Here is an 11,185-nt window from a genome sequence, read left to right on the forward strand (position 1 = left end):
CACGCCCGCCCCGCGGCCGAGGGGGCTCCCCGTCCTGCACTCGGGAGCACGCGGGTGGGCAGGGGTCAGTGCTGGTTCGGGAAGGCAGGGCCAGGGCCGTGCGAGGGGGATCCTCTCTGCACACAGGGGAGGAGGGGTCAGCCCGGGACCAGGGGAGAGGAAAGTGGGGGTCCGCTCCAGAACCTGAGAAGGCAGAGCGGGGGTCTCTTCCTGAGCGCGAGGGGACACTGGGGGGTACACTTCGGGCCCAGGATAACGGGGACGGACAGAAGAGGAATGAGGGAGTCCCCCCCACCACCCCGGTGCAGGTATCAGGGACGGAAAGGTCCTTCCGGGACGCAGAAGTAGGAGGGGGTCGGCTGCGGGCCGGGGACCCCGAGGGGCGAGCGCGGCGCCCGGCACANCCGCGCAGCGGGCGCTGTGCATTCTGGGGCTTGTAGTCTTCCCGCCGGTGCGTGCAGCCGGTTGCTAGGTGACGACGCCCAAACTGCACCCTGGCGCGAGCTCCCCCTGCCCGCGTGGCAGCCGAGGTCCTGGCTGAACAGAAGTGAAGTGGGGGACCCGCCGCGATTCGGGAGCCCCGCCGCACCCGCTGGCCCCGCCGTCTGCTGTGGCGGCGGGGGGGGGGGGGGCGGGAGGGNGCCGGCGGGACCCGGCCGGGAGGAGGGCGTCCCCTCGGCATCGGCACCTCTTTCCAGCAACTTCGCGTGCTCAGTCCTCATCCCCCTTGCGTCCCATCTTCTCACTTTCGCTAATTTTGGCCTTCTTCCCAGCTCCTGGATTAAAGTTAATGGGTTTTTTTTAATTTGTTTTGTTTTGTTGTCACGAAAAACAGTGTTTTTTAAAAAGTATTCACCCATGTTCACTACTGCCCCCAAGGGTGCCCTAATTTGGATCCATAATCACCAGAATCTAAGAACCTACTTATGTGGCAAGCAGGGAGCTAAAAACATGTGTTGAATACAAGACACTTTAAATTCCCATCGTCAGCGGAAGAAACTGAGGCACAAGGAGGCTGCAGGAAGTGGAAGTAACGTCTCCCCTGGTAGAGAATTTGTTCTCTGAGGCTCCTGGCGTCAGCGGCCCGGAGTCTGCGTGCTCGATGGTTCTGGACTGGAGTGGTCGGTGAGGCCACGCGAGTCTCCCAGATTCCCGCGTGTGCTGGTGGCGGGCCATGTTCTTGCTGAGTAGCCACACCCGCTCTGCCCCCTAAGTTGCCTGCACACACACCCCCCCCAATAGCCTCTTATCTCCAGTTCCTTCCTGCCCTTTCTCTCCTGAGCCCACTCTGATCGGATTTTCACCCAAGTCCCTCTCCCAAGTTCTTCATCAACGTCATCCTTGCCCCCGATGTTGTTAAATCCAGTGATCGGAGCTCAGCCCCATCTCTTCCTTGAACCATCATCGGCAGGCAGCTCAGCTGAGCCGACACACCGTTCTCAGTTGTCTGGGACAGATCTCACTCCCTGCCTCTCCTGTGGTGGCGCCTCCTCGGTCTTCTTGGCGGGGGCGCCCTCTGCTTCCCAGGCTCCCGACACTAAAGCCCGGGAACTCAGTCCCTGGAAACTCTTCTTCTTCTTCTTCTTTTTAATGTTTATTTATGTTTGAGACAGAGAGAGAGAGCGTGAGTGGGGGAGGGGCAGAGAGAGAGGGAGACACAGAATCCGAAGCAGCTCCAGGCTCTGAGCTGTCAGCACAGAGCCCGGCACGGGACTCGAACCCACGAACTGTGAGATCATGACCTGAGCCGAAGTTGGACGCTTAACTGCCTGAGTTAACTGGTGCCCCTGGTCCTTGGAATCTCTTCTATCTACTCCTTCCCTGGGTGATTTTCTGCGGTCACATGGTCTGATAAACACCCGTTTTCTCCTGACCTTTCCAAAGCTTACATGCCCAGCCTGAACATCGCCCAGGGACTGCAGACCCCTCTACCTATCCTTTGCCAGTGGAAGTCTAACAAATCCCCTCAAATTCCAAGTGTGTCCAAGTGGACTCTCGATCTTCCCACGGGAGACCTGCTCCTCCCCAGCCAGCGCTGCTACTAAGAACTCCGTGTACATGCTTGGTGGACTGTTCTCTGTGGCCTCTCCAAGGCTGGGGCTGCTGTTGCTATCCGGAGGCTTCCTTCCTACGCTTCCCAGTTTGAAACTGTGCACAGGACGAGACCTGACCTCGGAGAAGTGGGTGTATCAGTTAAGATTATGCTCAGCTACGTGTAATGAATAATCGAAAGATCAGAGAGGCCCAAACAAGATTACTTATGTTTCCATAAAGGAGGTCAATGGAGAGCCAGTCCTGGAAGGTATAACAGCCATAAAAAGTCATCAAGGACCTGGAATCTTCTAGCCTCCTCTTCTGCCACCTTTAACATGTTTCCTCACAGTCCAAGATGGCTGCCTAGGTTCCTGCCATCACTTCCTGAGTCCAGGCAGCAGGAGGGAAAAGGGAAAAAGTGTAAGAGTATAAGTCTCTCCCTTTCAGAGAGATGTTCCAGAAGTCTCACACCCTTGCACTTCGGGGCATACCTCGCTGCCAGGGAAGCTGGGAAATGTCATCTTTCAGTTAGGTGGCAACAAACCCAAGCAAAACTCTGTGTTTTGCTATTCAGGAGGAAAGGGAGAGTGGAAATTGAAACGCAACCAGCAAAACCTGCTGTGTGGGTCGTCAGAGCATGACTTGGCAAAAATCCTTAGGAGACTTTTACTCAGAATTAAAAGCCTAGAAAAGAATATATGTTAATTAACACATATTTGGTATCTATGTAATGAAGCCTCTCTAGTGGTTGAGGGTGTTGAACTGGTTTGTGTCTGAGGGAGTTTAAATCGCCTGTAATCTCATTTCTGTATATAAAGGATTTGCTAAGAAAAGAGAAGCTTTGGTCCAGCCCACCTTTAAAGTTTCCTTAGATATGAGACAGTCAGGTCTTGATTAGTGGAGTTAAATCTTGAGAATTAAATACCACTTCCCACATATCTGGTTTTACCCCCTTTGTTCTAAACAAAGCTGAGGTGCCAAGAGCATATATCAGAATCGGATGACTTTACTACCTGTCTCCTACCCAAAAATGTCATTGTGTCGACTAAGCTCACAGGCTGATTTCAGAGGACTGTCTCTTTTCCTGATTTCCACCCTCCTGGCGCAGCAGCTGCTCTGTGCCGGGGTGGGGTGCCGAGGAGGAACCCTCGGGCCTGGCAGCGAACCAGACTGGCAGGGACAAGGGTTCAAGCCACCTCGGCTCCCCAGGAACCCCCACTCCCCACAGCCCCCGACAGACTCCCCTCTCCACCCTCCACCTGGCTCATCCATGGGTTGCTTCTTCCAGTTTGTTCCGTCCAGGCCCGCTCTGCATTGGGGGCAGGGCTTGGCTGCCTCTCCGGCTCTACTTGGATTTACATCATCACCAAAGGGCCTCTTGGAGCATCCTTTCTTTGGAATGTTCCAGCTCCAGGACAGGAGGGAGGGCAGGGAAGCCACTAAACACGTGCAGACCGCCCACGCTCACCACCCACAGCAGGTGCCGAGCGCTTTTCCTGACCGTATCTGGTTCCTCCAGGCAGAGCTGTGTTCAGAGGAGACGCAGAAAGGGTCAAGGGCCAACGCCCATCCCAGGGCAGGGCCCCCAAGTGCCTGTCAGGGAGGTGGGGGGGGGGCAAAAAATGCATCCTTTGCATTGTTTCTATAAAAGTAGGCTTTTTAGGGGTGCCTGGGGGGCTCAGTCAGTTAAGCGTCTGACTTCGGCTCGGGTCATGGTCTCACAGTTGGTGGGTTCGAGCCCCACGTCGGGCTCTGTACTGACAGCTCAGAGCCTGGAGCTGCTTCAGATTCTGCGTCTCCCTCTCTCTCTGCCCCTCCCCTGCTCATGCTATGTCTCTCTCTCTCTCTCTCTCAGAAATAAATACACGTTAAAAAAATGTTAAAGCGCTAATACAATCTTTGGGTAGGCCTGTCTCTGGATGTCAAAGCCATCTTTCAACTTGATCCTTCTGCACAGTTTTACATTCTGTCATTATCTCTGCGCACTTGCTGGGGACCAGCTCTGGTTAAGGGCGGGGACTCAGAGGTGGCACAGCAGGGGGCCGAGCCGGGTGCTCACAGTGCGTCACGCAGGTTAGGATGAGTTCAGAGGAGGCACAGAGAAGGGAAGCACGAAGGGAGGAGGAAGCAGGCTCCACAGGCGCTGATACTCGCATCAGGTGTTGAGGGATGCGTAGGAGCTCGCTGGAGAGAGCAGAGGCGTATTCGAGGCTCAGGAGATGCATGTGAAGAGGCTTGTGAGCCAGTGAGAAGCCGGGGAGGGCGGAGCTGGGGTACCGGACGGGAGGCGGGAGGAGGCCCCGGGACCGCGATCCCAGGCTGCGGAGGCGGAGGCGGAGGTCCGCTGGGTCCCCCAGGGCTGAGAAGGTGGGCGATGTGTTGGTGACGGCGGCTCGTAGTGGGAGGGCGCTCCCCTGCCTGCGGCCGCTGCTCCCCAGACCCCCCTCGCCTCGGGGGGGCAGGGCCACATACCCCACCTGCCAGAGCTCGGGCCCGAAGCCCCGGGCCCTCCCGCCTGTCCCCCACACTGGAGGGACAGTGGCTGTGCTGGGCGGTAAGGCGGGGGCCGGGCCTGGGAGACCCGGTGAGTGGGTCTGCGGCCCGTGGCGCAGCCAGACCGGGTGACCTGCACCTGGAAACGTCCGACAGCCTCTCGGACGCGGGGCCAAGGGGGAAGGGTTTGCACGAACGCGAATAGCCAACGATGAGGGTTCATCCCGAGGGGCCACGGGCAGCCTGCCGGCCTCACAGCTTCCAAGCCCCCTCCCACCCCGCGAGGCCTCTAATGCTGGATGAGGGGTGTTGGGGGGAGGGCACCACTTTCTGTGGCCTTTACAATGTCCCTTTGTCCGTTAGCTGCCCTCGGCTGGGAAAAATCAGATCCTCCAGGGCAGAGGTTGCAAACTACCGCAATCGGTCTTTGCCAGAGCTTCTCGCAGAGGCGGTGTTTCGTCCCGGGATGCCCAGTCGGGTGCAGGCCAGGCCCCAGGCAGAGCCCCGAGGCGCGGGCCGGCAGACACTGACCCCACACCAAGGGAGGCCCCTCCGTGTGGCGAGCAACGCCCTCGCCCCGTGGCACATCAGGACGGCTGGGGGCAGGGCAGAAGCCCGGCCAGGGGAGGCGGCGCGGTCAGGGCGCCGGCTGCCGGGGTCGTGACTTCCTGCCCTCAGATAAGTTAAGTCACTTGTGCCCGGTTGCCCGGCAGACCTGGGACTCAGGCCGGGAGGACTGCCCAGCGTACGTGGCCTCGCCCTTGCCCGCCTGCGCCCGAGGTCAGGACCTGCTCCCACCAACCACCCTGCCCAGGCAGAGGAGAGGGGAGGGAGCCGGCGGCCCCCTGCCCTGGAGCCGCACACCGGGCTGCTTCTGTTGCAGAAGGTGGTGCGAGGCCTGCGCCCCGGCAGCCTGTCCCACTGCCGAGTGTCAGTGAGTGTGTCCACGGCCGGCGATGCCACCAACCTGGCCGCACGCAGGAGCAAAAGCAGGTCGCCCGGCACCACCGTGCTGACCCCGCACCCCAGGGCCCGCGTTCCGGCTTGGTGTGGGTGGCCCTGGCGAAGACCCCGCGGACCGATGAGCGCCCCCTTTCGGTGCCTGCGGGCAGGTCCCCAGCCCTTTCCCGGGGCTGAAGCCCACCCGGCTCTAGGAGGCCCCTGGGGCAGCGACCGCTCGCGGGTCCTGCCCACAGCTGGCTCACTCAGCACCGATGGCTCCTGCCCACCTTGGGGCAAGGATCCGTGTGGAAATAAGGGCTCGGTCCCCGCTGTTGCCCCCTGCGGGGCTCGCCGGCGCCTCCTGCGGCCGCTCTGGTCTCCGCAGAACCGCTGACCTCTGACCTCGGTCGCTCCTGGGGCTGGTCCTCAGGCCTGAGCTGGGCGTCAAGTCTTCATGCCCGCGCCGGGCATCTCCCTGCTCCAAGAGGGCTTTCGTGCTGCGTGCACAGGGGACGCTCCCGCCGCTATGTCCCTGCATGTCCGGGCTGGGCCCCGAGCGCCCCCTCAGGGACCAGCCGCCCAGGTGTGCAGGGCAGGAGCGGAGCCTGCCCCCCACCCCCCGTCACCCCCGGAAGTGCTCCTGCTTCCCAGTCCCCCGTCTGCCCCTTTCCGGGCTCCCTCCTCGGGGGCGGGGGGCAGGCCTTGTCTGTCTTTTCCTGGTTGGAAATGGGCTCCCTGCTGGGGAAGCTGAGGCTGGTCCCCAGCCCTGTCCCCTGCTGCGCCGCTTGTTGCCTCCGGAGCCCCGTCCACAGGGTGACCGCCCGTGCTTCAGCCCTGGGACGCTGTCCCGTGACCCCGGCCCCCCCTTCTGGAGTGCTGGCCGTGGGGTTCGGACCTTGAGGCCGGGCCCGGGTTTCTGGGTGTTTCCCTCCTACTCTGGGTCTTCGCCGTTTGTGCTTCCTGGGGGGGTTCTCGACTTTATCCTCCACCCCTTCTGTTCATATTCTTATGGCCGTGTTTTCATTCCCAAGGACCCCGTCTCCCTCCACTGCTCCTCGCTCCTCGGACACCGTGCCTCCTACCTCTGGGGGTGACCTAGGCGCTCTTTCTGCGTTTTAACCGCCGTCTGCTTCTGCTTCTCCCTTGTCTCTGTTCAGGGTGTTGTGCCGGAGGCTCTCTGAAGGTCTGGTGGCATCTGGCCCCCACTCTCTCGAAGGCAGTAGGGGACTCGGCCAACGGGCCGGACTGGCTGGGACTGGCCATCTCGCTGGGGGCCCCAGTGACAGTGTAGGCGGCTCTTTGGGTGTTTTTCACTCAGTCTCCAGTCTGGGGGGCCCAGGCCTGGGGTCTGCTGTCTGGAGCCGTTCCAGCTTGTTGGGGGTACAGCAGGGGTGCCCACGCTGTCCCCAGGGCGCTAGCAGCCTGGCTTTGCCAACAGCTGGTGCCCGGACAGACACCAGCCCAGAGGTGCTGCTCGACTAGCATGGAATAAGAGAGGGGCAGGGAGGGAGGCTCCGACGGGCCTGGCCACCCCCCCTGAGAGCAATTTGGGGTCTCCTATTAGAACCAGTTCCTGGGGTCCTAGCCCCAACCCAAGCAGCTCCTCGAAGGTCTCCCAGAGAGGGGCTCTGGGCCAGCTGGTCTCCTGGAGCTGGTATGTTTCCGGAATGTCTGGAATGTTCAGTGCCCATATGAGATCTGGCCACTTACCATCTGTGCATTCTTTCTGGGTGTTGGGTCCCTCACCTTCAAGATCGGGGTGTTGAGGGGCACCTGAGTGGCTCAGTTGGTTGAGCGTCGACTCTTGGTTTCTGCTGGGGTCACGATCTCATGGTTTGTGAGTTTGAGTCCCGTGCGGAGCTCTGCGCTAACAGTGCGGAGCCTGCTTAGGATTCTTTCTCTCTCCCTCTCTCTCTGACCCTCCCTTGCTTGCACTCACTCCTTCTGTCTCTCTCAAAATAAAACATTTTTAAAAATTTAAAAATAAATAAACAAAAAGGGGTGTTGAACCTGGCGACCTGAGGATTCTTCTTGCCCCGGCCGTTTGGGATCAGGCCACCTACCCCCCCGGGCAAGACCTGCTGTATAAACCTTCACAGGGGTCCTCCCCACACGTGCACAGCTGTGGGGCTTGGAGCCACGCGGGGAGCCCGGGAGCCTCCAGGATCTGTGGGGGCCGGGGGCCGGGGGTGGGCTCCTCAGGGCAGCGTGCAGGAATGGGCCCGGGTCTCCCCCGCCGGGGTCCCTCTCTCCCTCTAACATGCCTCAGTGTGAGAGGCCCCAGGCTCCAGCTAGTGATGAAGGCTCTGCTGAGCTGACAGCCCCGAGGTCGTAGAGGGTGTGACCTGGAGTGGTTTGCTCTTAGGGTCCTGCCCTGGGAAGATGGCCTACTACGGAAAATGCATTGAAACTGTGATTGAGCAACTGGACAAATTTAAGGCTGAGAAGGGCAGCGCCGGGCAGTTCCTGGAGTTGGCATCCGCCGCCCTGCAGGTAGGATCGGGGCTGGCCGGGAGGCGTGTCCGGGACACCTGTCACCTAGGAGCTACTTTCTAGGAAACGACATCAAATTCATTCCCGACAGCTGCTCTCCGTCCTGCCTGGGGAGAGGCCCCGGGCACGGCTCCGCGCCTTCGAAGGCTGGGTCCTCAGTGTCCCTCTAGGTCACGACCGTGGCTGTGGTGTCCCCAGGGGCCTTCAGGGACCCCGTCTGTGCCTCGAGAGGCATCCCTGGCATCCGGAATGTGCATCAGACCACTGTTGTGAGAGGCAATATTGGCACCGTGACCCGGGGCGTGCCTGCACGGTACCGTCCCAAACTGAAAATGGACAAGAGTGAGCTTGGATCGGCCTCCACTCTGGAGGGCGGCCTCCTCCCCCGGCAGCGGCAGCGAGCGAGCTGACCGGCCTCCCATAGAGAGGCAGGGGTGGCGAGGCGGCGAGGCCCACAGCCCCCACCCCCTTCCTCTTGTGGCCACGCCCGCCCGTCCCTGTGCCCTGGAGGGTCCCCGTCCTTCTCTCCCCCAGCTGCAGCCCCGCCCGTCCCCGCACACGCATGGAGCCCGCTGGGCTGCAGCCCTGGGCCCGCGCAGGGCCGCGGTGGCACCGCCTGTCACCTCAGCGGCCCCCAGAAGCCCCCCGTGCGTCCGTCAGTCCGTCCACCAGGGGCGGGTGGGTGCCCGGGGAGCAGGACTGTGGGGCACGGGGGGACAGTGCCCAGTCCCCCCGCGAACGTGCTCCCGGATGGCCACAGGGCCCGCTGCCCACCCCTCGCCACCCACCTGCGGGGCGAGCACCCGTGCTGTTGGGAGGTGGGGCTGTTGTAGCAAATGCGTCCATTACAGGATGTTCGTCCTTAATTGCCGCTTGGAATTGCTTTTCCGTAACAGGGCGCGTGTGAGCTCCGTACTGCGCCCCCCTCCCCCCGTCCCCATTACCGCCGGCTGTGGGCTCTGCCAGGCCCTTTCCCTTGGGGTGTGGTAGGGAATGTTCTTCCTCGTCAGCTGCCCTGTGGGGCAGCGGCCTGAAAACCTGAGGGGGGCAGGGCAGGTGCGCAGGGCCCTGCAGGAGGAGCCGGGCCCCAGGCAGCGCAAAAGGCCCGAGGGGTCCGGAAACCGGGGACTCTCCCACGAGGCAAAGCTTGGGACAGCTGCCCCAATCCCCGCTCACCGGCTTCGTTCCGGAACCGAGGCCTCGGGCAGCAGGGGCCGGGCAGGGGTGCAGGGGCACCCCTCGGCACCCCTCTCTCCAGCTCTCGCCCGAGGCCCAAGCATTTTGGGGAAATGATGAAAACAGCCAAGGGCCAGGCCCTACCATAGCGGTCCTCCCCGAGCGGAGGCGCCCTGCACAGCTCAGCGCCCGCGCCCCAGCCCCAGCCCCACCCCCGCGCCGCAGGGGCCTGGCGGGGCAGCTCCCTCGGTCTTACCCTCCGCAGGTCTCTCCCATCAGCCACGACTGCTATTATTTGTCTCGTCCTAAAAGAAAGACCTCGCCCGAGGTTCTGTCACCTTCCGTGTCCAAGGAGGCCCCTTGGTGTCTCTGCTCTGCCCTCGGCTCCCCTGCGCCCGCCCTCCAAAGCTTCCCGCATCGCCCAGCAGAAAGTGAGGTTACCATCTTTATTTCTCAGGAGTAACCATTACAGAGAGTCGGGTTCGTTACAACTGGTTATTACTGGTAGTTGTCGCCTGGTGAGCCGTGACATCGCGCCCCCGTGTGTGTGGGAGGGAGGCCAGCGCGCCCCTGCCCCCACGCCGGCCGCACCGAGTCCCAGGGGGCCGGCTGGCACTCACGTCAGGGGGAGAGGCCGGCAGCTGCGCCTCTGACACGCCGGTGCTCCCAGATCCTCCCCAGCGCCACCCGCCTCGAGTCTGCCCAGCGGGGACAACACACTCTTGTGTCCAGAAAACTGAAGCAATCACTGCTTTTGTCGGGCGCGGGCTCAAGACTGCCCCCGGGAGGAACCGACGCGGCACGTGAACCGATGGGCAGTCCGGAGCTGGAGACGGGCGGGGTTCCCGGCTGCTGGTTACCTACGAATGTGACCTTATTTAGAAGTGCCACCTTCGCAGATGTGATTAGGAATCTCGAGATAAGAGCGCCCTTGACTTAGGGTGAGCCCCAAATCCAGGCCTTATAAGAAGAGGGAAATCTGGACACAGACACAGAGACGTGTGGAAGAAGGCCACGTGACCGCAGAGGCAGAGTTCAGAATGATACGTCCACGAGCTGAGGATGCCAGGATCCCGCAAGCACCTGCAGCTGGGGAGAAGCACGGTGTGGACTCTCCCTGTGATCTGACCTTGCAACACCTCCACCTGGGAGTTCTGTCCTCTAGAACATTGAAAGACTATGTTCCTGTTGTTTTCAGCTGCCAAGTTTGTGGTAATTTGTTACAGCAGCCCCAGGACATTTGCACAGATGGGGAGCCTCCCAGGGAAGCCAAGAATAGAGGGGCCAGGTTGGCACACTCAGGGTTGCTGCTGAAGTGCTGGGCTCTGGGGACCAGGTGGAGAGGAGGGCGCCTGGGGTGTTCAGATGAAGCCTGGCCGAAGGGCGGGGAAAGATCGAAGACTTGTGGGTTGGGGGAAAGGCGTGCTGACTTTCTCTCTGCAGATTGATCGGCAGATCAGAAAGGCCTCCGTCATCACCGCTGCGTGTGTGGGTGCTGAGACGTGGGGTCAGGNCCCCCATGCTCCAAGCTCCGTCCCCCGCAGTTAAGGTCCCTCTGGAACAGTGTCATCTCATTAGAGCACCGCTGTGGCGGGCCTGAGAGTTCCCTCTAGGGGAGAGGGATGCTGGTGGGCCTTCCTCCCTGGGTGCTGCCTTTGGCCACCCCTGCCGCCACCCGCACTCCCAGAGCCCCATGTGGCCGTGCCCCACGTGGCCAGCCAGCGCGACGGCTGGGGCACCAGGCTGGGGCACGGCAACGTCCAGAGTCAGGACCGGGGTGGGGCGTGCTGGGCACAGCAGGCAGCTCAGGGCATCCGCAGAGTCCATGAGGGTGAGCACACCTCAGAGAGGGGCCTGGCTATGAGACAGAACCGGGGGGGGGGGTCCGGGAGAACGGGGATCACCCACCCCAGGCAGAGGGACCTGCATGAGCCAGGGACAGGGGGCTGCAGAGTCCTGACCTGCGGCAGGCACTGCGTGGGCAGAACCGTGGGCCCTGGGCCGGACCGCAGGCAGGCAGGGGGTTCTCAGCAGGGGGCTGGGTCAG

The 11,185-nt window shown here is 61.7% G+C and overlaps 1 protein-coding gene across 1 annotated transcript in view; it reads left to right on the plus strand.

Annotated features, from left to right (window-relative positions):
• The first annotated feature begins 7,851 nt into the window (after positions 1-7,851).
• Positions 7,852-11,185, plus strand: part of CFAP99 (cilia and flagella associated protein 99) — a 30,914-nt gene continuing 27,580 nt past the window's right edge. Inside the window, exon 1 of the mRNA XM_077750589.1 lies at positions 7,852-7,962. Coding sequence (XP_077606715.1) covers positions 7,852-7,962 — 111 coding nt within the window. The remainder of the gene's footprint in view (positions 7,963-11,185) is intronic.

Source organism: Crocuta crocuta, unplaced genomic scaffold, assembly GCF_008692635.1.
Source record: "Crocuta crocuta isolate KB4526 unplaced genomic scaffold, BGI_CrCroc_1.0 scaffold179, whole genome shotgun sequence".
Taxonomy (NCBI): Eukaryota; Metazoa; Chordata; class Mammalia; order Carnivora; family Hyaenidae; genus Crocuta; species Crocuta crocuta.